The sequence below is a fragment of the Lonchura striata genome, chromosome 11 (assembly GCF_050655825.1).
Source record: "Lonchura striata isolate lonStrDom1 chromosome 11, ASM5065582v1, whole genome shotgun sequence".
Classification (NCBI taxonomy): Eukaryota; Metazoa; Chordata; class Aves; order Passeriformes; family Estrildidae; genus Lonchura; species Lonchura striata.
The window spans coordinates 18,821,899-18,849,425 of record NC_140713.1 but is presented as its reverse complement, the minus strand read 5'-3'; the positions used below and the strand labels follow the sequence as shown (position 1 = coordinate 18,849,425).

General features: G+C 50.3%; 2 protein-coding genes across 6 annotated transcripts in view; both read left to right on the top strand.

Annotated features, from left to right (window-relative positions):
* The window catches only part of NLRC5 (NLR family CARD domain containing 5), a 38,741-nt gene extending 28,443 nt beyond the window's left edge, over positions 1-10,298 (top strand). For all 3 annotated transcript variants that reach the window (XM_085589818.1, XM_085589817.1, XM_085589819.1), the window contains exons 38-48: positions 165-248; positions 334-417; positions 1,100-1,183; positions 1,618-1,701; positions 2,537-2,620; positions 3,287-3,370; positions 4,136-4,219; positions 4,327-4,410; positions 4,874-4,957; positions 5,228-5,311; positions 5,751-10,298. In XM_085589818.1, coding sequence (XP_085445944.1) covers positions 165-248; positions 334-417; positions 1,100-1,183; positions 1,618-1,701; positions 2,537-2,620; positions 3,287-3,370; positions 4,136-4,219; positions 4,327-4,410; positions 4,874-4,957; positions 5,228-5,311; positions 5,751-5,832 — 922 coding nt within the window. In that variant the 3' untranslated portion in view covers positions 5,833-10,298. The remainder of the gene's footprint in view (positions 1-164; positions 249-333; positions 418-1,099; positions 1,184-1,617; positions 1,702-2,536; positions 2,621-3,286; positions 3,371-4,135; positions 4,220-4,326; positions 4,411-4,873; positions 4,958-5,227; positions 5,312-5,750) is intronic.
* Positions 10,299-10,329: 31 nt separating this feature from the next.
* Positions 10,330-27,527, top strand: part of CPNE2 (copine 2) — a 42,742-nt gene continuing 25,544 nt past the window's right edge. The window contains exons 1-3 of one of the 3 annotated variants that reach the window (XM_021541175.4): positions 10,330-10,484; positions 21,149-21,345; positions 26,572-26,751. In XM_021541175.4, coding sequence (XP_021396850.1) covers positions 21,178-21,345; positions 26,572-26,751 — 348 coding nt within the window. In that variant the 5' untranslated portion in view covers positions 10,330-10,484; positions 21,149-21,177. Of the gene's footprint in view, positions 10,485-11,485; positions 11,717-15,448; positions 15,610-21,148; positions 21,346-26,571; positions 26,752-27,527 lie in introns of those variants that run through there. The other 2 variants (XM_085589833.1, XM_021541176.4) reach the window with 2 other exon arrangements.

Genomic DNA, 27,527 nt, shown 5'->3' with positions numbered 1-27,527 from the left:
CAGAATCCAGGTCCATTAGAATTGCATTAAAGAACAAAACTGAAATTATTCACAGGGACTAGAATAAACTCCCCCATCTCTCCCTCTTGTTCTGCTCCCCTCTGTGCTGAGTGCTCACACAACTGTCCCTGGGGAGTCAATTGTACCTTTATTTCATCCTTCAGCCTGGGCTACATGAAACTCAGCAGTGCTGCCATCCCTGGGTTTGTGCTGGGGCTGTGTGAGATGCCATCCCTGAAGAGGCTGATGTAAGTATGTGACTGCAGCTGGCCCAGCCTGGCGTGCTGAGCAGCAGGAGCTGAATGTCCATTCTCCTGGGGATGTTGTTTCCAGCTTGGACCACAACAGCATTGGTAATGATGGCTGCTCCAGACTGGCAGAAGCCTTGAGGAAAATGCACAACATGGAGGAAATCAAGTAAGTTTCTCCTTTCTTGCAGAGAGGTGATCACAAATGTCAGCATTTGGAGAGAACCAGATGTTAAACCAGATGTTACTGTGCTTAAACACAGTATTGTAACAAAAGAAGGGAGGCTGCAAAATGCTCATGTATGAGGTACTTTGGACTAGAGGAAATCAGAACTTAATGTTCATAAAAGGAAACTTTGGTCTTACCCCACTCTGCTGCAGTCATGTAGAAAATGGATTAACCAGAATTTAAATCTTCCCTAGGATCCAGAACAGGACCAGGACTCCCTTCTGTCCTGGGAAAGCCTCAGACCCAGCATTTGCCTGAAAAGATCTGTACTGGAGCCAACCCCAGGCTTGCTCTGCTTTCTCCCTCCCTTGCCAGATGCTGTCCATTCTCTGCTGTAGCAATTTGTAAAATAATAACCACCTGTCTTCATCCTGTCTTGGTATTCTGGTTGAAGTAATTTCCTACCTGTCAACAGGATCCAGTGATTTTAATTGTTCTTCGCAATTTTTTAAATTCCTCATTAACACCTATTAATTTTCTGTGAGGAAGCTGAGATAAACAGCTCTTTGATTCTGCTGGCAAGGCCTGAGGTGTCATCCATCAAATGGAACACATTAAATAAGATCTTGTATTTTGCCTGCCATTTTCCTTTACAACACAGCCTTCCTTCTCTTCTTTAAAGTTTAAGCCACAACGAGATTGGAGATCCAGGCCTGATAAATCTTGCTGCTGTCCTGCTGGAAATGCAAAACCTGAAGAAAATTGAGTGAGTCCCTTTGTTTTGGTTCAGCTGTTTTGGTCATGGCCATGGTTGGTGGGGAAGCCAATGTGGGAATCCCTGGGCAGGGCTGAGACATTCAAAGTGTTCCTTCTCCCAGGGAACAGAAATTGGAGCATCCAGGCTCTTTGTTAGGCTCAGCACTTGGGGCAGGCCTTATAACTTTTTGAAATGGAAAACCTGGAAATGACTTGGAGCAAGAAAAGGAAGTTCCCAGTTCTGTCTGTGAGAGGGAAAACTACTCCTTCCTCACAGTACCTGCAGGGCCAGGAGTTACTCAGCACTTGACAAAAGAACCCAAAAATCCCCAGACCATTTCCCAGGGGCCTGAGTCTCCCATCACAGCAGACAAACAGTGAAATATCTTAATCTGGTACAATCTGGTTCTCATTTAGTCACTGAGAGTCTCATGTTTGTTTTAGCCTTTCAGGGAACTGTCCTAGTCCTGCTGGAGGGGAAAAGCTGGTGGGAGCTCTTGCCAATTGCAAGCACATCAAGGAGTTACTGTAAGTGTGTCATTTCAAATATCCTTTTGGGAAGCTGGGCAAAAATCAAGGCAAAGAAATCTGATAAGGCTCCAATAAAGCCAAGATCAGTTTTGCCACTTGATTCTTGTGAGAGCAGGGTAAAAACTCTGCTACACACCATAGAAATGTCTGCTGCTGGGTGTGGAAATTTTGGGGATTAGTTGCTGGATTGTCTTGAAGATTTCCAAGAACTGTGCAGTCTGCATTAGTGGACTAATGGATTCAGGAGCTAAATCTGCAGGTTTATTGGCAGTGCCAGGATCTGTTCAGTGCCTGTGTTGCCCAAGATATTACCATTAATCTGTCTGGCTGCAAAAATGGAGGGAAGTGGACAGCAAAAGGCTTTACACAGTCAGATCTATTGATGTTCTACTCCAGACCCGTTTAAAGAATGTATGTGCCCTGCTATACTAAATAAATAAAAGTTAAAAATAACATATAAGGAAAAGTTACAATTAAGCTACTGGAACTGTCCTTGTAACCTTCAGATTAGGGTGTGTGTACTAAGGGCACATATGAAAAAGTGCAATTTCAGTTCAATTCCAGATCAGGTTACCCAGTCAGGGAGACAAGTGTCCTTCTGGGAAGTGCAGCTCAGTTTTACTTTCCTGTTTAACTTCTGCTGCAGGATTTCAAAACCTCATTGTTTCTTCCTCCCACCCTCAGAGTCCTTTGCATCAGGCACATTTCAGCACAGTCCCAGGCACGTGTGAGTGAGGAATGGGGGTCACTCATCCCTGTGGGGGTGACCCACAGGTGAGCAATGAGGCTCTGGACTCCACTGCCAGTAACATTTCACTTGTGCTTCTTCCAGACTATCAAGGAATGGTTTTGGAGACAGGACAGCAGTGACACTTGCCCTCTGTCTGCCTCACATGACCAACCTGAAGATCCTGCAGTAAGTGTCAGCCTCTGCCCCAGGAAGGCTGGATATCCTGGGCAGTGTGGGGATTGCTGAAAGAAGAGAGGGAAAAGGCATGGGCACTGGTTGTTTAGACAGTAACTTCAGTGTCCCAGGATTGAGAAACCCTCCACAATTACTTTTCTGTAAGAGTCACATAAACTCTTCTTGCTCAATCTCTTGCAGCAATAGCTATTGAGATGAACCAGGAAGAGATTACACAGTAAAATAAGCCTTAAAATTGATTTTGAGTATGGTGGTTTCTGATGCCTCTGGTGGAATGTAAGCATAAGGATGAGCATCTTTTATGGACCCTTACATTTTTGTGCAGACACCTCTGAGTCATTTCTTTTCCCTGAACTCAGTGTTACTGTATTTTTAAAACTTTTGAGGGAGTCTTTCCAGGATTCTAACACGTAGGACTTTCTTGTAGCATTTTATAGTAACAAAGCAAGAAATTGGTGAGCTAGAAGTGCCCACTGGGTTCAGTTAGCCTAGAGGCATCTCTTCCAGCCTGTGTCTAATACGTCTTCAAAAATAACTTAGAAAAGGAAGCCCAGTGGTGGGACACCATCTCTGGCTAGGTTCTTGGCAGGTTAAATATGAGCTTCTGTTAAGCTTTATTCCAAAATAATCTTCCAATGCTTATATTTCCTTGGTTAGCTTCCAGAACAATAACATCAGGCAGGCAGGAGGGCTGGAGCTGGCCAGAGCCCTGGCGGTGTGTGGGCTGCTGGAAGAGATAAGGTAGGTCATGGCAAGTGCACTTGGGATGCTGCCAAACATTTCACAGGCTGCTTTGGGCTGGAAGGGACCTCTGATGATCACCTTACTCCAATCCCCCTGCCATGGGCAGGGACGTTTTCTACTGGAGCAGGTTTCTCCAAGCCCCATGCAGCCTGGCCTTGGACAATTCCAGGGATGGGATATCTACAGCTTCTCTGGGAAACCTGTGCTAGGGCCTCACCACCCTCACAGGGAAGAATTTCTGCTTCCTAATATCCACTTTAATTCTTCCCTCAGCTTGAAGCTCTTCCCCCTTGTCCTGTCTCTCCATGCCCTTGTCCAAAGTCTTTCTCCATCTCCCTTGTAGTCCCTTAAGGTATTGGAAGGTCTTCTTCCCATTCTCCCTTGCTGTCATTTCCTCTCAAGTCACACCAGCCATTAATTCCAGTATAACTTTGTATTTCCAGTTTCACATGCAACACATGATGTGCTGCAGATCTGTCCTTCTTTGACACAGCTATAACCCCATATTTCTGTCTGCAACAATTCCCTGCTGCAAGGACTGAGGTTGTGAGCTACAGCAGGGCTGTCACTCCCATTTACCAAGCAGTGAATTAGAGTTGCTGTTTACCAACCTGGCTCATCCCTGCTGTCTACAGAGTCCTCACTTAGTCTGGGTAGTAGTTATTAACTTCCTAGTGCACATGGTTATGTTCTCATGGTGGCTTTTCTCTGACTGTACCTGCTGTTTCTGCACCACTCAAAGCTTTTCCATCACTCTTGCAGTATAGCAGAAAATGACCTTGGGGAGCAGAGTATCCATGCCCTGTCCCAGGGGCTGCCGTGCTTCCGACACCTCCGGAAGATCGAGTGAGTGCCGGGGCGTGGGGGCAGAGCAGGCAGGACGTGGGGCTGTGCTGCCCACAGCTCTGACACCAGCACACCATGTCCTGTTTGCTCTCTCCCTGCTGCTTCAGCTTGAAATTCTGTGGGATCACTGATGATGCTTCAAAATCACTCTCCCTTGGCTTCCAACAGTGCCCCTCCATGGAGGAGATCATGTGAGTGGGGATGGGTGGGGAGGCACCTCAGCACACACAGGTCACTCTCATTTTAACCCTGCTGAATTTTTGTTAAAACTATTTATAATACTTTCTACCAAGTGCATTTTGGTGGTAAACGTACCACTAATTTACTAATTGATGAAATACACTGCTAAAAAATGCCATGGGGTAAAGCTGTGTGTTCAGCCATTTCCAGCTTTCACATCTCATTCCCTGGGCCTGCAGGACTCTGACATAACCACAGTCCACAGACACTCCTTGGTGTCTTATCATACATGGAAATATGGGATGAAATGGAGGAAAATCCTCAAAATTAAGCTTGTAATCCAGGGGAATGTTTACCTGTCATGATGAGAGGGGGATTAGCTCTTGAAAAAAGGCTAATCCACGAGGGGTAATGTCACAGTAGTGGCACCAGCGTTCATCCAGATTCACAATTGGGATTTCTTCTGTGCCTTAGACTGTCTTGGAATGCCCTTGGAGATGGAGGAGCCCGAGAGCTGGCCATTGCTCTCCCAAAGATGGAAAAGCTGAAGGTGTTAGAGTGAGTACAGCCCCGAGAAACACCCTAGGAATGCTCATTTTTCTGTCATTGAGCCTTCAAGCATGGCACTTCCAAGAAGGAGGTGTACTTTAGGAACAACAGGCAGGCTTCTGCATTTTAAGCTCCATGCACCAAGGGCCAGCCTTGCCTGGCTGATACACTTGAATTAACACTTATTTTACTTAGGTAGTTACAGCATGGGACAATTCAGCTGTTTTCCATTCTGGATTTGTTTGGGATTTCAAAATTCTCCTTTGGTTTTCAAAACAGCCTGGAGAAAAACCGCATAGGAGCCTGTGGGGCCACGAAGCTCGCGGAGGAACTTGCCACGTGCCCAGAAATTCTGTCCATAAGGTGAGCAGGTTCACGGAGCTCCATGGCTGGGTCTTGGCTCAGCAAGGAAAGGTCAGGGTGACAAGTCTGGGGACAGATGTGCCCCATGCCCCTGCTGCCCTGGGTTAGCTGGCAGGGAACAGGGTATTGCAGGGAATGCAGACACAAGACAAGTAAGCTGAGGTTCTCTAGGACAGCTTCACCTCCTCAGAAAGTCCAGGGAAAAAGGGAACTGAAAAGCTTGCTAGCTTTAGATGAGGCAAAAATTGAAGATCCAATTGTGTAATATCACCATCAGGAAGTGTTGCATTTGTTCTTAAAAGTTTTCTTTCTCTCATTCCTTCTGGTTTCACTCCTGATGTACATTCCTGCCCTGTCCCACTCTCTCCTGGGATCCACATCTTCCAGATACTTGGGCACCACATGTGGTCCTGCAGTAACACGTTTGCTGTCCTTGCAGGCTGTGGGGCAATCCAGTGCCCAAGGGTCTTCCCGAGACTTTGACAAGCCAAGACCCAAGACTGTGTTTCTCCTTCAGCTAGAAAAGAAGAGCCTTGGCCTAACTAGGGTCTGTCTGCTACTGCCCTCAAAACTGCACTGAAGAACCAGGAACTCAAATTTCCTACAGCTGAAAGCTGTAAATATTGGACCTTTCTTTGCTGCACTGAACCAAGTGTGGACACTGGGGTGTTTTTATTTGGTTTGGGTTTTTGTTTTGTTTGTTTCTGTTGGGTTTTTGTTTGTTTTGTTTCTGTGATCTTTTACTGTACAGAAGAGAAAAATACTGTAAATAACTGCTGCTAAGCAGGCAGTGTGATATTCTTGGTGTAAAAACACTGAAACTCTCTTCAAGAGAATAACTTTGACTTTCCAGAAAGTTATTAGCAAGCAGTGATAAGAATGATTATGTATTAGACATGATTTATTTATGTATTGCCCTACAATAAAAGGTTCACCATCACCTCCATCTGAGCTTCAACTTCAAATTAGAAGTTCAATACTTTTAGTCTTTATTTTGAAGGACGGGCAGTGAGTGACAGAAAGAATAAGCACCATAATTAAGTTCTCACACACAGTCCCAAAAAAGCAGATATAAGGTTTTCTCAGGGCTGTGAAATTTTGGAGTCACCCTCCCTGGAAGTGTTCAGAAAATGCGTGGATGTGGCACTTGGAGACATGGCTTACAGATGAACGTGTTGGTGCTGGGTTAAGGGCTTGGCTCAGTGATTTTCGAGGTCTTTTCCAACCTTAACCCTTCTATGATTGCATTATTCGAGGATGAGATGCACTTTCTCAGGCATTCAGAAAGCCAGCAAAGTATTTAATTATCCTTAATCAAGATTACAACACCTGCAGGATGTTGCAGTAAAAGAATACACATCCTCCAGGAGAGAATGTAAAATTATTTACAAAATTGTAAATTGTTGACATTGCTACAGACAAACTCCAACAGGCTGCTTGAAAATCATCTGTAACTGTGTGAGATTCCTCTATGATTTTTGGGAAAAAAGTCATAGAATGACAGATTGAGTTGGAAGGGATCTTAAATACCTAGGTCCAACACCTCTGCCATAGGCAGTGACACCTTACACTAGACCAGGTTTCTCAAAGCCAGGTGACCTTAAACACTTCCAGGGATGGGGCAGCCACAGCGTTTCTTGGGACAAGAAAAAAAAAAAGGATAAGAAAAAAAACAGTATTTGGTTTTGTTTTCTTCGTATCAGCCTCCTTTTTGCACAAAATTGCCTCTGTTTTGTGGAAAAAATAAACTTCAGGACAAGTCATTGCTTGAAAATGATCAATGTTTATACTGTGATAAAAAGGAAATATTACCATAAATTCCAACGAGAAACATTAAAGGACTGAGTTTGTAAAACACTTGTAAGCAAACCAACTGCCCTATGTGAAAGGAATGTGCTATAATGACTATTTTCTTGAGGGGTTTTGTACAGCCTTGTGGGGTTTTGGACTGGTTGCACCAACCTCTTTCAGGGGAAGTGAGGGGCCAATTAGCTGGAAATGTTGTCCACATGAAAGATCCTTCAAGTCTCTACTCTCAGAGCCTGTGTGTCACTGGGAAGTGGATGTTGGACCTGTGGGAGCTGCAGGGGGAAGATCCCAAACACCAGTTTTGCTCCTCAGAGGAGACATGACAATTTTCTTTGGACCCCTGGAATTCTGGCTTGTGTCATAGGAGTGCAGTCACACTGTTCTCATCTGTTACCTGGTGTTTTAGGGTTTTCTTTTCATGTTTGTGCTGTAAATATTTAAATCTTGTGGTGGATTTATTTATGGAATTTTGTCTGCAGCAGTGTTTGCCTGGGGAGATGTAACTGATCTGATTTGGGCAAGGCAGGCATCTGGAATGAGAAAGAAATGCTGGTCCAGCAAATCTTTGGGCAGCTGGTTGTGAGCAGGGGGTGCTGGTTATTCCTGGGGGAGCCACTGTCCCTATTTAAAGATCAGCATCGTGCTTTGTGGCACAATGACGTGATGGTGTAAAAGTGGGACACGTTTTGCAGAGACTACTCTGAAAAGGGTTTAAAAACAAAGGAGGTAGTGAAAACCCTCATCAGGCTATAATTCAATGGAGCAAGCAAGTACCTCAGATCTAAACACTGCCACTTACAAAAAAGCTTCATCAAATGTGGTGAACTGATATGAGGAAGAAATTCTTCCCTGTGAGGCTGCCCAGAGCAGCTGTGGCTGCCCCATCCCTGGAAGTGTTCAAGGCCAGGTTGGATGGAGCTTGGAGCAGCCTGGTCCAGGGGAAGGTGTCCCTGCCCATGGCAGGGGCTTGGAACAAGATGATTTTTAAGCTCTCCTCCCAGCCAAACTGCTCTATGATAAATGAGGTCTGAGGTTCCCCGATTCCTGAAGTCAATCTGAGCTGTGAGGTTTGCAGCGATGTAACACATTGTGCAAACACTCTTGCAGCCCTGCTCTTGTCTTGAGACGTTAAAACAGGGACTCTGAAATCTAACTGAACGCCTGCATTTCTCAGGGTCTCCCCCAAATTCAGGGCTCCAGTCTGACCCGAGAGAGGGGCCACCCCAACGGGAGCCAGGGCAGGGAACTTGCAGGAACACACAGCATCTTTCCAGAACACCAGGTGTCAGCAAAACCCCAAAAACGGGGAGCAATTGTCTGTAATCCAGCGGTTTAGGGTAAAAACGGGCTCTGTGCTGTATTTTATGTGCATGGGTTGCATTTTTTAAAAATCAGAGGTTTGGACCGAGTTGTACATGGAACACAACACGATGGGCCTGTGGTTCATTTCTTCCATGTAATGCCAAGGACTTCTGGAACGTGCTTCCCATTTCCATTGTGCTTGCCATGTCCATGCTCCAGCTGGTGCTCGTTTCTGAAAGTTTTTGAGGAGAACTTGTGGGCTTTGTCCAATTTTGAGGGGTTAAATGTATCCTCTGGAATGCAGGAAGACGTGAGGCCATTAGGGATTGTGTGTGATGGCCAAAAAACAAACCAATTCCCAACCACCTAATTACTGCGGGCCATTTTTAGAGCTGTTACTATTAGGTTTCGGATTTATCATGGTCCAAAAATGGAAATGCATCAGGACTCTCTGCACACCCCTATTGTTTCAGGCTGCCTGCAGTCTCTGGAAGACAATGTCTGAGCTAGTCAGTACTGGTTTCATACACAGAAGGCATTTTGCCCCCTGAGACCGGATCTTTAGAAAGAAACACTGTGCTGTAAATAAACACGCTGCTGGAGGGCAGGATGGAGCCTGGATTTTGTGCTGGGGAGCAGCTGGAACCAGGCTGGGCCAGGCTCCTGCACACGATGGTGGCAGCTCCAAAGAGCTGGAAACGCAGCCACTGTTTCCTCTCTGCTAAAACCAGCTCCAGGTAGCCCTGAACCTGCTGTGACTTGGAGGCATCGTGCTGGCAGGAGAGAAAACACAGGAGAAACTGATCTGGGAGAAAACAGGTTTATTGGCATTTGTGAAATACTGTCTGCTTCTCCCTTTTCCCCTCAAAGTGACATTTTAAGCCTCAGGCAAGGAGGTAGGAGGGCAGGTCTGGCACAGACCCCACTTCTCCCACTGAATTCCTCTTTCAGGCACAACCTTGTCCTTTTCTGTGATGGTTTCTGGCCACCCAGAAAGAACAGGGTTGCTCCTAAACATGAGGCTGGGCTCTTAGCTGGCTGTTCACTGTCGTGGTGCCTGTGCTGAGCAGGAGCCCTGGTGACCCCTGAGCCTGTCCTGTGTCCACTGCTCCACTCCTGGGGCTGGCAGAGGGAGTGCCTTGTGCAGGCTAAAAACTTGGTGCCTTAAAGCTCCTATGCCTTCCACAGCTCACACTGAAGGAGAAAAAAGTATTCCAGCTGGCCAGGGGAATTTGGGATTTGCTTATTTGCCTGTCATTTTCCAAAGCATGAGCAGAGCCCATAGCAAAGAGCTCTGATCAAATACGGGCGGTTTATTTAACCAGCAGCCTCAGAGAGAGGTTTTCAGCCTTATTACCATATCTCCACATCAAAAATATCTCTATAGATATCCTGGACACCTGAAGATGTGTCCACCAAGGGCTGGGTGAGGTTGCTAATGGCACGTTGGGGACAGCCCCCAGTGGTACCAGCCTCGAAGGGAGCTCCTTGGGGTGAGTGGGTGATGGGTCAGTGTGACCCTGGCCAGCCCTTCATGTCTGGGCCGTGCATTTGGGGTCTCCTTGTTTTCCTTCTTTAACCATCTTTCTCCCACGGGAAGCAGAATCTGCAGGACATGGTCCAGGCCTGAATGATTCCAGCACCAGGAGCACCCACTGGGCATGAAAAACCCTGCTTACACCCAAACAGCACAAAACCCAGTAGTTTTGCTTAAAAGCGATGAGTGTTGATCCAACAAAGTTATATCTTTCCTTGGATCTGAGTGCATAACATGGAAAATAATTTTCTAGATGTAGTTTTTTTTTTTTTTTTTCCTCCAAACAGCGAAGCAAAAGCAGCAAGCAGCCAGAGAGAAGTTTTGGGGTGGATTTTTTTTTCCTGTTTAACCAGGAGCGGATGATGCTCGTTGCGGGAGGGGGGGCCGAGCCCGGCCGCGCCCGCCGCCCGCCCCTCGGCATCGCCGTGCGGGCGGTGGGCGGTGATGGCGAGGGGCGGGCGCGGCCGTGCGGAGCTTCTGAGCCCGCAGCCCCGCGGGAGCTGCTCGGCCCGGCCCGGCCCGGCGGTGAGTACCGGCAGGATGCCCCGGGGATAACGGAGCGGGGCTCTGGGCGCGATCCGCCGTGCCCCGGGCGGGCGGTGGGATTCCGGAGAGGAACAGGGAGGGTGGCGCCGGCCGGGACTGCCTAACCCCGCTGTCAGCGGGACGGGGAGCTGCAGGGAAGTGTCCTCCCCGCGGCTCGTCCCGAGGTGTGCGCTGCCGCTTCTGCCCTCTATGCGTTCGGACAGACCCTCCATGCCCTGGGACAGACCCTCTGTGCTCCTGGGCAGACCCTCCCTCCTCCCAGACAGACCTTTGGTTCCGTGACCACCCCTCAGGACGGTCCCGCTGTCACTCTGCGCTGCCCTTCCCCACTCGGGTCCCTTCACTCGTGCCCGCTGTGGAAGTTGTTCTGCCTCTCTCTGTGTGTCTGTATCCACTTCTGAAGATGTCAGCTGGGCATGCGGCCCCCAGGGCTTGGTGGCTTCACTCCCCAAGCCTGGGGGTATTCGTAGGGTTTTTTCTGGGCAGCTGCTGCAAGCCCCTCTCTTTATCCTCTGGCATTGAGTCACGGGGGGAATCTGGCGAGTTGGAGGCTCAGGAATCGCAGAGCTGCTTCTTCAGAAGCTTTTTGCAGCCCAATGCTGCTCCAGCTGGCGATGATCTCCTTCATGCCATGCGTTTTGGGGGCACTGGGAAGGTTTATGCTCACGGATGTGCTGCCTCTCTCTCCTCTGTGCCCAGCAAGACTCTTTGTTCTCTGAGGAAGAGGTGAGTGGAGCATTTCACTCAGCAGTGTGAGGGTGCTTGGAGGATGGCAGGCAGGGAGGTGTTTTCCTGTCAGCTCTGCCAGCCTGAGGACCTGATGCAATAAGTCTTTGTGTGAGTAACCCTAATATAGACAAAGTGGTTGGACCAAAGCCAGCAGGGCTGGAGGACTTGGTGGGCAAACACACCCTTTGGAGCTGGTCACCGCAAGGAGGGTGGAACAGGAAATAGAGGTGAGTAGAGAGCTGAGCCTCGGTGGCAGAAACATCTCTGAAGGGCTGGGTCCTCGCTGCTGACTCCCCAGAGTGTGAGCTGCTTTGTGGAAAGGAATTGGGAGGGTCCTCAGGAACCTCGAGGACCAGGTTTGAACCTCCTGGCAACACACCTGAACCTCGCTGGAAAAGCTGGAGCTGTGAGCACAGCCCAGGTGTGCTTGGATCTGATCCTGCTCCCCCGTCACCTGCATCAGCCTCCTCCAGCCAGCCCAGGTACTGGGGCCTATGATACCACTGTGCTTCTCTGGAGTCGGAAAATTATTTATTATCAGCCAGAAATAGCCTTCCACCGAAGACACTGGGGGCAGGGAATGGAGAGATGGGAGGAGGAAGGCTGGGAACAAAAGCTCGGGGCATGTGGAGTTGTTTTGAAGAAGGCAGTCAGTGGAGGATGTTTTCCTGTGGCTGTGTTGGAGAAATGCTGCATTTGCTTTGGTTACAGCTGTGTGATAGCCTGGGACATATGTTTTCTGGTGATGTATGTTTTATTTCCCCTGCTATTGCTGCTGGAGCATCCTGACTGGGATAAAGTGGAGGAAAGAAGTGAGGGCATTTAGTGAGGCTTCCAAGTGTCCCCAAATTTCATCTTCCTGTGGTGTAGGCAGCCCCTAGCCCCTGCCTGGGGTAGACACCCAGTCCTGGAGCTGCTCCCTAAGAGCCAGCGCTCTGGATTTGGTTGCTCATCCCCAACCCCAAGGGGATGGAATTTGCCAGCAGCCTGCCTCTGTTGGCACTTCTGGCATGTGCCCTGCTGTTCCCAGGACCTGCTTGGTCAGGAACACAGTTTGTATCTCTTGCAGGGGCTGCAGGCACTGCCCTGGTTCAGTGTGAGGATGGGCAGGGTCAACACTTTTCCCTCCCTGCTGTCCTGTGAGCTCCAGCTGAAGGGACCTGAGATCCTCAGGATCAACATGTTGTGTCCTGGGGACATCCTTGCTCCAGGGCCTGTGCTGGGGGACAGCAAGGGATTTATGCTGGCTGCTGACAAGCTGTTGTGAAGCCGTTGCTTATCAGGGTTAGACAACTCCAGTGCGTGGCCAGTCTGTGCTGTACAAGGGGCCCTGGACCCCAGCAAATGGGATTTTTCAATGTGGAAAATCCTTTTTGGATTCAGCTGCTGGAGCTGAGTGTGGATGAAGATGCTCTTTGCCCTAGAGGGATATATCAGCTGCACAGCCCTTGGCAGTCCTTGATTCTGCTCCTCTTCCAGCAATCCCCCTCCCTCACCCCAAAGCATCGGGATTCTGTGGTGCTGGGGCAGCCGTGGCTACCCCACGATTTACCAGTCTGCCCAGTTGTGTACTGGAATTGCAGCAACTTTGTTTGCCTTTCAGCAGTCTCAGTGTGGTGTGCGAAGAGTCTGGGAGGAACAGCTCCTGCTCCTGTTACACTTGGTGGGAAGAGTTTCCCACTGACTTCAGTGGAAAGCCCTGCCTGGCGGGAGCTGGCCGGAGCCGCTCGCGCCGCCGTAAATCAGGGCTTGTTCTCCAGGAGCCCTCGGTGTGCTGGGAACGTAATTCCAGGTTAATTGATGAAAAAGCAACGCTTGCAGCCTCCTGTCCGGGTTCAGGGCTGCCAGCTCTCATAAGGAACTCTTTATGTGAGAACCTTGGCTGGTGTTCAGAGGCAGGGTGGGGGGATAGAAGGAAAGGTACATTTTCTGGTGCAATGGAGTTGCCTGGCATTTGAAATAGTGCTCCTGGCAGGATGCAAAACCCACAAAACAGTGTGAAAAAAAAGAGAATTGGACACTTCCCCACCCTTTCTGCCCCTGAAGTCCTACAGTTTGTCTTTTAAACCTCTGTAAAATATTTGTTGAAGGACCTGAGTCATCACTTTTTGCTGCTTTGGCTCAGTTTCCTGGCTGCTGGCTTTACTTGTTTGGATCATAGGAGCAGGGGAAAAACTAATTCCCAGGAACTCGGGTGAGTTTGAAGATCATAACATCGTTAAAATGCCAGAAAAACAAACGAGTGTAGAATTCAGCAAGAAGGGCTCCGATTTTATTTGTCTGCTGCTTTTGCTAAGGCCTTGTATTTGGGAGCTGTCATATTTTCTGCCTGTAGCCAGCAGGAAAAATCTTGTGTCTAAAATAGTCGCCTTCCTCCCAGCCCTGGATTTTCCATCATCACGTGATTCCAGAAGCTGAGGATTTAGGAAGAAACATCAGCTGTCATGAGGCTGATTTTAAAAATGATACAAGCTGGGAATACAAGTTTTGCTATTAAACAAGGTCCAGTGCTGTGCAACCGTTTAAACCCAGTCTGATATTCCCTCAAGCGGTGTCTAAAGCTGTTGAGAAGGGGTCGAGAATTAGTCAGACGTCATTCTCACAAACTACAGCATTTCTGTGTCGCTGGCACACAATTCTGTCTCAGGGTGAAGCTTCACACATCAAGTGGCAGCATCTCTCTGCTGCAAAGCAGGCCAAAAAAATTAAAATTCTGTGGGAAAATGTTGGATCTTGGTGATGCAAATCCCGTCTGTGAAGGGGAAGGGATGGGGGGCTCTGAGTGGCGGGATGGAAGGGAGGGGGAAAGGTGGCTGCAGCCATGGGGACATCAGTGCTCTGCATGATTTGGTGCTGGTGTCCCAGTGCAAACGAGCATTGCACATAAATACCCATTAATTAGTATTTATTTATCTTATCAGCTCTGAAGCACTGGTTGCTTTAGGGATGAAATAGTGCATGGGATGGAGGGACCTGCACAGCTGCCGGCTGCTGGGGCTGTTCTGGCTGACATGAGGTTAGGCTGACACGCAGTGAGATCCAAAAGCAGTCAAAGATATTTCTGATCACATAACTGATGATTTTTTTTCTTCCTCTCTCACATGTGATAGATGGTGTTGGCTGGGAATCGGAATCCAATTAAGATTCAGAAAGCCAGCATTTTTGTTTTCAATAGCACAGGAAAGTGGTTAATAAGTTAAACAGCCTGTTACGTACAATGGTGTATAGTTAGGATATAGGAGGTTCCCTCTGCACCTGCAAGGGAGCCCTGATGGCTGTGTGTCCTTTGCAGCCCTCCCCACAGCCCTGATCCTTTACATTCCATAGGGCCTGGCTTTAATTAAGTCCACTTTTTCCTCCAAATCCAGTTTTGAAACAGATCTATCCCTCCTCCTTGTGACAGTGTGCCCAGCTTTCATATGGCTGCTGTAGGATGGGGCAGGGAATTTTTAATACTGGAAGCTAAAATATGCCCCAGATCCTGAGAGAGGCTTGTCCTCCCTTGCTGCATCTCCTGGTTTGCTTGTTCGTCCCACCTGGAGCAGGTGTCTGACATGAGCATCGCTGCCCTGAGGAGGCAGGAGATTTGTGTTTGGCGTTTCCCTGGTTCGGACAGAGGCTCCCACGGGTGCTGCCCGTGGCTGCTCCCGCAGGACTGAGCCTCACCCGTGGAAAGGGCAGCGTGGATTTCTGCCTGGGAACGCAGCGGGTGCAGAGCCGGCACACCAACCTTTCCCTTGGCTCCGCCTTGGAGGGCGGCTGTGTGCAGGCTTTGATGCGAACGCCACGATTCACGGCGACATCACGATGTTTTCTGCCCTGAATCACAGATTTCCCTAAATTGAGCCCCAGAGGAAACTCGTAGTCAAGCGAAAACGTGCAACCCTTGTGAGCCGAATACGTGCGCGCCCCTGGAGCCGGGAATGGGGTCTGCCTGCGCGGCTCGGCCATGGCGGTGTGTCCCGAGCAGGAGGAGCTCCTCGCCATCCCCTCGCCCTGCTCCTCATCTGCCCTTTCTCCGTGAGAGCAGCGAGCCTGGAGGGCACAGGCGGCTCTGTGAGCGGGGCACGGGTCTGCGGCCGCGGCGAGCCGGACCCGCACCTGGCCTGCGGCAGAACCCCTCCCATTCCTTTTTCCCGTGGTGTTTTTTTTTGCTCGTTGTTGTTGTTGCTGTTTTTCCGCTTTGTGACTTTGTGAGCACGCCCCCGGCCCGGCAGCTCCTCCCGGCCCGTGTCTCCGGCGGCGCTGCCCTGTCCCCGCCTCGCCGCGGGGTGTGCAGGAGCGGCTTTTGCTTTCGTTTGCCAGCCTGGAGCCCTCGGCTCTGCCGCGGCGCTGAGCAGTGCGGAAACACCGCAGTCCTCCTGATTTCCCATCGGTAAGGTACTTTGGGGGACATTTTCAGACTTCATCTGTAGAGGACTGGAGAACAAATTTGCTCTTTGGTCCCCAGTGCCAGGGCAGGCTCTGCCCGAAGCTGCTTCCATGCCACAAGCACATAAAGGTGTTTGGTTTTCCTCTCATCCCTGGCTTGCTGCGATCTCCAGTTTTGGTGTCTCTGCCAGGGGGGTGCGAGCCCCTCGGTGACGACCTGGGTCCATGCTCTGGTGGCCCAGGCAGCGGCTGTGTCCTGCTGTTGCAGAGGGACCGGCTTTCACCCCGCAGGGATGCTGGCACTGAGCTTTTGCCTCTCCCAGTGCCCCCCAGCAGCTCAGCTCAGCTCCAGGATGGCTGCTTGGAACACAGCAGCCCCAGGTCCTTCCAGTTCCTGCTCAGATGGAGGAAGCAGCCAGGGTGGCAAGTTTGGTGGTCACAGGGGGACGTGGTCAGGGCTGTGAGGTGGTACGGGGAGCAGGGATACGGGGCAGGAGTCACTCCCACCCTGCCACCCTTTAGTGTGAGCCAGGCTCTTCACTAATGCCGCTGCCTCCTGGGCTCCAGCAGCTGCTGTGCCACGTGTGGGGATGGCAGAGAGGCTGCTGGAGGTGGTGGGTCCGTGCCTGACATCAGCAGTGGCTGTCTCTGCTCTGTCCTGGAGCTGCTGTCCCTCTGTGCTTTGAAGTTGCTTTTCAGGTGATGATATTTTCAATATAACATGAGCCGCTTTGAGGCTGTCCAGCTCCGGTTCCACAGGGTTTGCCTCAGAGTTTTCCTGTGATTTGTGATTCCAAGGTTACCTCAGGTGACTCCTCAGGGCTCTGCTGATCCTCAGCCCCTGGAGAAGCTTTGCTGGGTGCTGCCCATGTGCTGGTTGGTGCAGCCCCTTGGGGATTCAGTGCTGCCCTCACTGGCACCAAACCTGGTGGGTGAGAGCTTTTCTGGGGACAGCAGCGGCCTGAGAGGAGCTGTGGGTGGGGATGGCCCAAGCGTGAAATGCAGAAGCAGTCACTGTCACACCAGTGGCCACCAGCCCTCGAGAGGGAATTTTGCAGTGCTGCTGTGAGAAGCTCAGCTGTCAGCACGAGCAGCATTGTCTATTGCAGCCCATTAGGACAGTTTCCATCAGGAAGGGTTCATTGGAGATACCACTTTATTAGGTTGTCCTGAAACACTCTGTCCTTCTGTATCAGGCACCAAAGTATCTCAGCACAGTCCTCTTGGCTTCCAGCAGGCAGGACTGTGGGACTTGTGCATCAGGCTGGAAACCAGAGCCCTGCCTGGGCATCTCTGTCTGCTGGGTCTACCCCAAATCTCTGTGAATTTGGGAGAATTTGAGCTCAGTCCCAGCCGTGCTGCCTGTGCTGGGATGCTCAGAGGCAGTTTTCAGCCTTCCCCTGCCCAGTGGGAGAGGTGAAGGTCCTCTGACAGTAGCAGGTACCCAAGGAGCATCTACAGGGGTGTACCAAGCATCCCCTTTCTGCCTCCCAGCCTGCTCACCTGTGGCAGAAGCATTTGCTGGGGGACCAGCAGCAAGGTGCTGTGTACAAGACCAATTGCACCCGTGTGCAGAAGGTAATGAGGCTGCTAAAAGGACCAGGTGCAAGCTGTGAATCCACTGAACTGCCTGGGGGGAGCTGAGAGGCAAACGTTTTTGCTTTGCAAAAGAATTCTGGAGATGACTCTGTCAGCAGGAGAGGGGAAAGTGAGCACTGTTAGTTGTGGCGGTGTGGGGAGCTGCCTCTGGTGTCCACTGCACTGCACCCAGCTTTTCCTGCTGTCTCCAGCTCCACGTGTCCTATTTCATCTTTTTTGCTGCTCTGGGCAAGCAGTTGCTGTATTCTCACACTCCTCTCCTGCTTCAATCTTCTTTAAACAACCTGTTTTCACCTGCCCCTAATCCTCCCTCAGGTACTGCTGCTCTCCCTCTGTGTCTCCACTGCCTGTGAGCTCAGATATGTGATTTATAGCAACCCCAGTTTACCTGTTTGATATTCTTCTCTCATTTTTGCTTTCCTGAAAGGAATTTTGCTTCCACAATTGCAATAGGCTGTAGTAGGATAGCCTTAGTGGGGAATCAGTCACAGGTGACTTTTGTGGGCTCTTACAGAAATTGTGGATCATCCCAAAGAAGGATCTCCTGTTCCCTGGGATGGACACAGCAGAATTTTGCATGGTATCACTGCTGGGTGTTGGTACTTCTGTGTCTGTTTCAAATATGCCTGGTATTGGCCATGAAAATAAATTATTTCTTTAATGAGAGGAGATCACTGAATTCAGGGCACTATTAAGATTGACCCCCTCCCCCACATATGTTTTACCTGAAGTACAGCTTTATTTTTTCCCCTCTGTTTTTTATTGTTAATAAAATAAATTATAAATGATTCTGTTAATAAAACAGAACTTTAGCATGGCCTGAGGAACTGCTGCTCATGGGGCTGCTCTTCTGCAGAGGGGAGGGGATCTCTTCAGTCACGAGTTACTTTGCAAAAGAGATATCTCCTTCCCCTCTTTCCCTTTCAGATAAGGGAGGAAGTAAAGCACCCAGGTTTTTCTCCTGACCCTTTTACACTTTGTAAAAGTGATTTTGCTGTCTGCTGTAGAGATTGGTGTGCCATGGGATGAGACTCTGTTCTGGGACTGCTAAATATTTGGGGCAGCTCCAGGGCTTGTGTGTGCCAGCAAAACCCTTCTCTGTGGGTTGTTGTGGACATGAAACAGCTTGGAGGTGACCAGGCCATGGAGAAGAAAAGTTCTTGAAAGCTGTAAGCACAAAGATGTTCAGAAGGTCCTGGAAGCTGGAGCCCAAAAGGGATTTGGTGACCATGTCCCTGTATTCTGGCCCTGTTCTTGTGACACCTCTTGATAACAGAGGGGACCGTGGGGCAGCCAAACCTCCAGGCTTGTCCCTGAGCCCCCTCATTGGTAACCTGGCCGTGTTTCCTTGGGAGAACACGTGTGTGTCTGCGTGCTCGGCACGGCGCCGGCAGCTGGGATGGAACATCAGGAGAAGATTTGGCTGCGGATGCTGAGCGAGTCACAGGACTTTGTTCAGGGCAGCAAATGTGGGGACAGGAGAACAAAAACGGGAGGAGAGACTGGAATACAGATGATGGCACGCCGACTCTTTCGGTGCCAGCTCAAATGCCCCCTGAATTTAAAGTTTTTGTGGGGTGTTAGAACGGTGCTGGCTCGCTGATGGTGCCTCAGGTGTGAAGCCTCTGAGCTGATGCTGAGGCAGCAGGGGCTGAACCCACACCCGGCCCTGTGGAAGCTGCTGGATCCATGCTGGTGTAGCAAGAGGAAGGTGCTGGATCTGTGCCAGTGCATTGGCAGGAGAGGTGGCTTTCCAGTGTTTGCTCTGGCTGGCGCTGGCCATCTCCTCATCCCAGTGCCTGTCCTGACTGTTCACACCCTGGGGAGTGAGGCAGGCTGAGCTCAGGGGCTGGAGTATGGGTGATGTGCTGTGCACCAAGAGGATGTTTTAGTGTCTGCCAGCCCTGGGAAAAAAGGTTTTTCCACTGAGTCACTTGCTGCCTCTGCTTTTTATGAGACAGCGCTGAGATCTGGGAGAAGGGGAGATGGAAAAACCCAGCCCAGATCTCCCTACTCTGACAGGACCAGGTCCATGCCAGCACAGCTGCCCCATGTTTGCTTTTCCGAGGGAGTAGTAGACAGACAGCAGCATAAATAGAACAGGCTTGGCTATTTTAGGACATTGATTACGTGATCAGTGCATTAAAGAAAAATAATTAAGTAAAATCTTCACTTTAGCTGCAGCTGGCAACATGGGCTTGAGTGGAGCAGAGGCAGGGATGGGCACCTTGGAGCTGCTCCCCCAGCCATGGTGGATGAACCATGAGGACTTTTACTTCTCCATGTGTTCCTCCTTGAAGCTGCAGTAGATGGAAGGTTTCCCACATGTGCCACCGTTCTGGTGTGGCACTGCCACCGTTCTGGCGTGCTGCTGTGCACGGGGGGTGATGGCACGAGACAGGCTTGTTTTAGGCAAGAGGGAGCCATGCTTGGGAAAGGGATGTGGGTGCTGTTTTGGTGATGTTCATGAGTGTCTGCAGCCAGGGATCGAGTTTTCCTTCTTCTGGAGAAGTTTGGGTTCTTAGGGAGCTGGGATGGTTGTGCAACCTTTCCCTGGGCAGCAGTCTGGGGTGAAGAGCTTGTGTTTACTGGTGGGGGTTAAAACCAGGCTTGTTTCTGGTGACTTAGTGCCAAGCAGAGATCTTGGCAGGCAGGAGAAGAAGGCTCCTTGGGAGCTGGAGCTGTTTTCTGCTCAGAATTCATTGCAGCAGGGCTGAGCACTTGGGACAGCTGGTGGTGAGCCTGGAGCTCCTTCTCCCACAGGCCTGCTGGGATCACCTATCCCTGCCCTCCATCCCCATCCCAGTTTGGAAGCTGAGCTGCAAGGGAAAAGGGCAGCAGCCCAGCTCCTGGCAGCACAAGGGCTTGTAAATACTCATACCCAGGCAAAACAAATAGATAATATTAATTGGGGCTTCAATGCCAAATAGAAGCAGATGGTTTATCAAGGTGGAGGAAGGCAATGTTCAAGGGTTTCAGATAAAGTGGATGAGCCAGGAGCCACTCTTGAAAAAGAAGATAAAATATATTGGAGCAGCTGCTGAGAAGAGCTCACTCTCCACTAGTAACCATAGCCACAAAGGTTTGCTAGTATAAATTAACATGAAAATTCTTTCTTTTTCCTTCTTTTTTCTGCCCTTTCTTTTCTATTGAAGACCACTGGTGATTCGTGACAAGTGAAATGCTTATTAGAAGTCAAGACTGTCCTGTGGGATGGGGTTTTGCACTAATAATGGTATAAAACACATTTATCTCTGCAAAATGGATTTGGCAGAAGACTTTTGATAAGATTTTAAATGGATTTTTAGTCAGGGCCCTGTAAATGGTGCTCCAGGTCATGCAGTGCTTGTCACATGTGCCTTCACTGCTCTGAAACAACTATTGCCACTTTTTAACTGCTGCCAGAGCCACTGTTCTCTGCCGGACTGGGGAGATGGGTGGAGATGGGGCTGGTTGAGGACTGGAGCTGCCCTGCATCACACTCGTGCTCACAGTCTCACCCCTTTCCCTATGATGATTTGCAGAGCAGAGCTCAAGTTTGCCCCTCTTAGCTTCGGTCCGTGGTCTGGTGCCTGGGGACAGCCAGGCAGCAATCAGGTTTGTGCTGAAAGATGGTGTGGAAATGTGTCTTCTCAGTACCAACAAAAGCCCAGCATGCTGGAAGAGGCTGGGGAGTTCCCTCTCCCTTGAGGGGGTAAGCTGTTACCTTTCCTTGAAAATCTGTTATTTACGGAGCAAACTCACAGCAGGTCATGGGTGCTCTGCTGGGCTTCCACTCGGGACATCTGGGAGACGGAGCCAGGGGAGCCTCATGGTTTAGATCACGTGTGGAACTTGGAGCAAGAGGCTCTGCCTGTGGCCACGCTGTGTGTTCCAGCTCAGCAGTGCTGCCAGCACGTTTGCTGCCTCCCAGCACTGAGGCTTCTCCCCGTGCTGTCCCACAGAGTGCCCGGAGCTGCTGCCACCGCGGCCCATGGCGTACACCATGACCCCCACGCCGGCGGGGCCCGTCGGCTCCCAGTACTGTGTCTGCAAAGTCGAGCTGTCCATCTGCGGCCAGAACCTTCTGGACAGGGATGTCACCTCCAAATCCGACCCTTTCTGCGTCCTCTTCATGGAAGTCAACGGGAAGTGGGTGGAGGTAAGTCCTGACCCTGTGTGGGTTTATTCCTGCTGTGCTTGGCTCGCGCTGGTGTCCCTCTGTCTGCTCTCACACCTCCCTGAGCAGGAGTGGAAGCTTTTCTGGTGCTCCTGAGGCTGTGGGTGGCACCAGTGTGTGAATTGTTCTGTGTCACAATCGGTGCTTTCTGCTTTGTGCTGGGCATTGGCTTTAACTGCAAATTCTGTTTTGTACCTGCAGCTGTAGGTGGTTGGTCTGGGAGAGAGCAGGGTAGGCAGAGTATGGATATGTGATGGATACAGGCACCTGCACTGAGTACAGCAGACAGTGAGGATTAAGGGATTTAAATCATGTAAACCAGACAAAAATGTTCCCAGTTCCTGGGAAATTAGGTGATCTCCTTCAAGTACTTGGCCAAGAAGCTGAAGCAAGTACTGGCCAAGAATCGCCAGCAGCACTTCAGGTATCCAGCAGCTGATCTCACATTCAGCAGGTAGAGTGGAGGGGAAAACCTCACTTTGCCACAGTCTGCAATTAACTTCTTTCAGCAGCCTGGATGAGGCTAATGAGCTTTCCAGCTTTGATAAGTGTCATCTCTGACCTAATTGTGCTTTTCAGGAATTTTTCTTTCTGTCAATAATGTCTCAGCCCAGCGGTTTTGATCCTGAAGCTTCCTATGCGATACAAATGTGTGGTGCTTTTAGGTTTTTGTTTTTCTTTTCTTCTGCTATTTTTAGCTTCTTTCTAATTGGCACGGTAGGCACTGGACTGAGCCTCGAGCAGCAGCTTGCTCGTGCTCTGCTGCCGTGGTGTCAGCAGAGGCAGAAAGGGCTGGCACGGGGTGTGCTTGTGCCTCTGAGCTCTGGTCAGTGGCACCTCGGGGACACTGCTGGCATGGAGATCCCCCAGCACTCACACGTGTCAGGGGTGCTGGGAGGGTTTGGCTCGTGGCTGGGTGCTGGGCAGAGTCAGGAGAGGTGGGATTGCCCATGAGAACCTCGCTGGATGGGATGTTGGTGGACTCTTGGCAGCTGATGCTACCCCCTTGTTCTCTGTGGAGTTTGGGCACACAGATGTGCCCCTTGCCCTGAGTGGAACCTCTGCTGTCTGAAAGTGGTGGCTTTAATAACACAACTGAAGTGTGGGGGACGGATGGGAACAGAATAAGCTCATTGGAACCCATCCCACCCCACTGCCCCCATGTCCTCCACACCAGATTAGGGACAGATCCCAAGCCTTAGACTTGGTTGTGGTGGTGGGTCTCCTGCTTTGGCATGAGCCCTGGTGCTGGTTCTGAGCTGGGCAGTGGGACTGTGGCACCAGCTGATGCCAACAGGAAGATTTCTGCTCCCTGTTCTTTCTAGCTGTAACATTTGTTCCCAAATACAATTATTTTGTCTCACTGAGCTTAATAGGAATTAAAAATCTTTGTGAATCAGCCTTGGAGGAGTGGGGGAGGGAGGCACAATAAACCACAGGCTGGGAAATGAAGATGGGTGATGTTTAAATGTTCTGCCCAGTGATGTCATCTCACAGAAACCATGAAAGAGCTGACCTGTGGTGCCAGGAACGGGGACAAGGGACACATGACTCAGCCCTGCAGCTGCCTCGGTGCCACTGAGTCATCCAGGCAGTCCTGCACCTTCCACATGAACTTCCCCTGGCACTTCAGACAGCATCTCCCATGCTGGAGCATGAAGCCTCCACATGCTGGGGATGCTTGGAGGTCCCCAGGCAGCTCCCTCTGAGCTCTCCAGCTGCACTCACTGAACACAGGGGCTGCTGCTGGAGATGATTTCCTTGTTTTGTGCTCGATTTGCCCAATTGTAGAATCGTGGAATGGTTCCTGTTGGAAGGGACCTTAAGGATCACCTTGTTCCTATCCCCTGGCATGGCCCTTGCTTGAAGCCACATCAACCTGGCCTTGAACATTCCCAGGGATGGGGTGGCCACAAGTTCTCTGGACAGCCTGTGCCAGGGCCTCACCACCCTCACAGGGAACAGTTTCTTCCAAATATCCAATCTAATCCTGCTCTCTGTCAGTTTGAAGCCATTTCCCCTTGCCCTGTTGCTCCATACCATTGTCTGAAGTCCCTCTCCAGCTCTCCTCTAGCCCTTTCTGGTGTTCTAAGATCTCCCCTGAGCCTTCTGTCTTCTGAACAACCCCAAGGCTCTCAGCCTCTTCTCACAGGAGAGGCACTCCATCCCTCTAATTGTCTTTGTGGCCCTTTGAGGCTCTTATCCAAACAGATTTTTTAAATTAGCCTGGCTGCCTCTTATAAACCCTTGTGCTTTTCTGCTTTTTGGTGGCAAAGGCCCTGTTCTTTCCAGGGACTGCAGATCTGAATGGGGTGGCAGGAGCTGATGGCAGCTGAGGGACGGTGTGTGAAGAGGCCTCATATGTGATGGTCACCAGCAAGGGGATTTGTGCTCACCAAACCAAAGATCAAACCTGTGCAGCTGTCACTGGGGATGTTGTTGTGCTCCACACTGGCACTAGGCAGGAGATTAAACTGTTCTATCTGGGTGTTGAAGAAAGCCCCATCACTCCCATGTTTACCTCAAGCTGGCTGGGATTTTCATTCTCTTCCTTCAGCCACTCTTCCAGGACAGAGCTGGAGATGGGGCTGAAGTTATCTCCTTCAGACTGGGGTTTAGTGTGAAAGGACTGCTTTCCCTTGGTCCCTGGCTTCCCCATTGTTCAAAGAACATGGAAGGACCTAAACTCCATCTCTGCTGCCTGTGCAGTCCCATCTCCTAGGCCTGAAGGGGGATTTGTGAATGTTGTGCTGCTGAATCCAAGCAGAGCTGTGGATGCCCTGTGCTCTGTCCAGCTCACCCCTGGGCAGATGCTTGGCTCCTTTGGTACGGGGTGGCAGCAGAGAGAGGAGGATCTGGGTGAAGCTGTGTGGCCCTGGCCAGCTCACAGCCCGCTGGTGTTGATGGGTTTGGTTCCCTGGGGTGCAGCAGGTGGCTATTCTGGGAACACAGCATTTACTTTAGTCGTTTCTTGGCAATTAAGACAGACTAAGCGAGCAATTTAAAAAAAAACCCTGCCATCGTTGGGTGTATATATAGCAAACTCACCACATTTCCACTGAGCCCCTCCAAAACCTGCCTTCTGTGCTGAATGAGTTTCTTTGGGACTAAGGTATGTGTTTGCTTGCTTTTTTTTTTTTTTTTTTTTTTAAGGCTTTTTTCTGCTCTGTTCCTGGCTCAGCAGCTCTGGCAGACATCTCACCGTCCCACAGCCTGGTGCTGCCCAGGGATGCCAGCTGCTTTCCAGAGAGGTCTTGCCCTGGATCTGGGATGCACAGGCAGCTCAGCCTTGCCCAGAACTGGGTGTCCTGGCTGCAAGACAAGGTGGAATGCCAGCCAGGGTCACAGCATGGCCAGAGGATGTGCTGTCCCACAGGGAGATGGGATTGGTTTTCCAGACACCGAGGGCAGCAGCTTTTGATAAAATCTCACTGGTCATATCTGTGTTTCCTTCTTTTAATATCCATGCTACCATATCCTGGGATAACAGGGTGATGTGGCAAAATGCCAGTGCTGTCATAACATCTTCCACTAGATCAGGTTGCTCAGAGCCACATCCAACCTGGCCTTGAGCACTTCCAGAGATGAGGCAACCACAGCTTCTCTGGGCAACCTGTGCCAGTGACTCACCATCCTCACGGGCAAGGATTTCTTCAGAACATCTAATCTACACCTGCCCTTTGTCAGCTTGAAGCCATTCCCCATTGTGCTGTCACCCCAGGCCTTTGTCCAAAATCCCTCTCCAGCTCTCTTGGACCCCTTTAGAAGCTGGAAAGTGCTCTGAGGTCCCCCCAGAGTTTTATCTTCTCCAGGCTGAATAGTGATATCAACATTCTACCATCTGCTGCTCTTCTGACAAAGCTCCTGCTTGCTTTGCATGCTGGAGGATTCCCCCCAGCTGTGGTGGTTTCTTGTTCAGCTCTCAGGCTCTGCTGCCATGCCCTTCCTGCCCCTTTCAGCTTCATAAGGATATTTTGAATATCAGGCTCTAAACTTGCCCTTGTCTCCTGCCTTTCAGCATGTCTGGGAGGGAATATGTGTTCTGACATTAGAGTTCACACTCTGCTTGTCCACAGACTTCCAGAAGCAAATACACCAGCTTTTCTCAGCCTCAGTTTCTAACACTTTGGCCAAAACTGTGGGAGGTTGTCTTTGTGCAAGCTCACGACAGGATCCCTGCTGGTGCTGCCACCCTTCCTGCAGTGTGAGTTACGGGGTCTGGGACCAAAATTCCATTACTGGAGGGCAGCATTCCAGGATCTCCATCGTGACTGTCCTCGGGGTGTTGTTTTTGGCTCACAGAAGGCTTTCTGATCACCTGTGCCACGCAGTGTTGTAAACACACACTTCCACCAGCTGCCTGCCAAGATTCCTCTGCTCCTATCCCTGCTCTTGGCTGTGGGATGCTGCAGAGAGCTGTGGTGTTTCCTCTCTGACAGCAAGCTCCCCACATGCCTTGCAGGTTCCATCCTCTCTCTGTGCCTGCCCTTCCAATCCATCAGGGACATCATTGCTTCCAGTCTGCTTGCAGTAGCTCAGGGTGACAATATCTACTGAAGTTTTGTCTCTGGACCCTTCCAGCCTCTTGTTGCTACTAATGCTTGATGAAATCTATGAGAAAAAGGGACTGTGGTGATGATTTCTTACCTTTTTATCTATGGAAGGCCAATAAAGAAGAAACCACATTGATGTTTTGGGTTGAATTCTAGACAGAAATGCTGGAGAGTTGTGTTCTGTCTCATGACACTTCTTGTTTTACTCGTCCTTGTTGCTGGCTGCAAAGACTGGAAGAAACAAGTTTGGCACTACAGCTGTGAGGGTCTGGTTGAGGATCAGAGGTGTGTGAGAGCCTCAGTTCATGGGAGAATAGGGCTTAGGAGCAAATGAAGCAATTCTGGCTTCAGTGATCCTCAAGTCCATGCTGAGCCTTGGCTGGGTGGGCACTTCCATCCTGGCTGTTGGGTGGGGGGGCTGTCCATGCACCCCATCCTCAGGGAGACAGCTCTGCAGGATGTGCCAGTGTGTGTTTAGATGGATCCCAGCTTGTGCACCTGGGTGTCACAGCCTGTGTTTAGGGACAGCTTTGCTGAGGGCTCGGTGTGCTCATTCTGGTGGTCACCGTGGGATTTCGGGGTGGCTCTGGCTGAATTCAGTTTCAGTGACAAAGCTGTAAGATGCACTTGCCTAAATGCCTCTTTTGCTTTGCAGCTGGACAGGACAGAGACAGCCGTGAACAACCTCAACCCAGCTTTTGCCAAGAAGTTCATCATTGACTACCACTTTGAAGAAGTGCAGAAGCTCAAGTTTGCCCTGTTTGACCAGGACAAGTCGAGCACGCAGCTCTATGAGCATGACTTCCTGGGCGAGTTCTCCTGCACGCTGGGCACGGTGAGTCTGAGGTCCCTGCAGCAAAGGGACCCCAGAACATCAGACACGGGGATGTGGTGAGGTTACAGCTGCTCTTCTTACCCCATGCAAAGTTTTCTGGCTCCTTTCTGGATAGACAAATTTATCAGCTGTTGAGGTTGAGCTGTTCCACAGTAGGGGATGTCTACTTGCTCCAGTCTCAGCTAGTCATGGCGTGGGTTTCTGGTGCTGGCAAAGAGACATCAGCTGCAAGCTTCTGGCTCTGTCTTCACCATGGGTTACAGTAAGGACCCTGGTGACCAGTTTGGGCTTGGGAAACCTCCAGATATTTAAAGTTAGGATGCATGTAGTCTGCCTTTTTTTTCTCTTTCTGAAAGTTTTGTCTATTGCTGTTGTGTAGCAAAACATTCCTTCTGCTTGAGAATGTTGGTGCTGGAATGTGTCTTCTGCTCTTCCTGTGGAAAAGCTTTTGGGGCACAATGAGATTTATAAGTTTTTGGAAGGTCTTTTCATTCATGAGCCCAGACCCTGTTAGAAGCTGGCAGCTACATCCTCCAAGTGTCTTTGTCCTCTGCCTCAAAAGCAGGGAATGAGGGGGATTTTTTCCATCTTTTAGCAACATCCAGCAGCTGAGGGCTGCTGGTGCCTGGCACAAATGCAGAGGCTGAGAGAAACTGCTTCTGTTGTGCTCAGTGCTGGGACTGGGGAGGAAGGAGGTGCTGTAATAGGTGGGTCAGCATGGGGAGCCAGCCCGAGGTGCTCAGGGAGGCTCATGAGCAGAATTGCTTTTTTATACA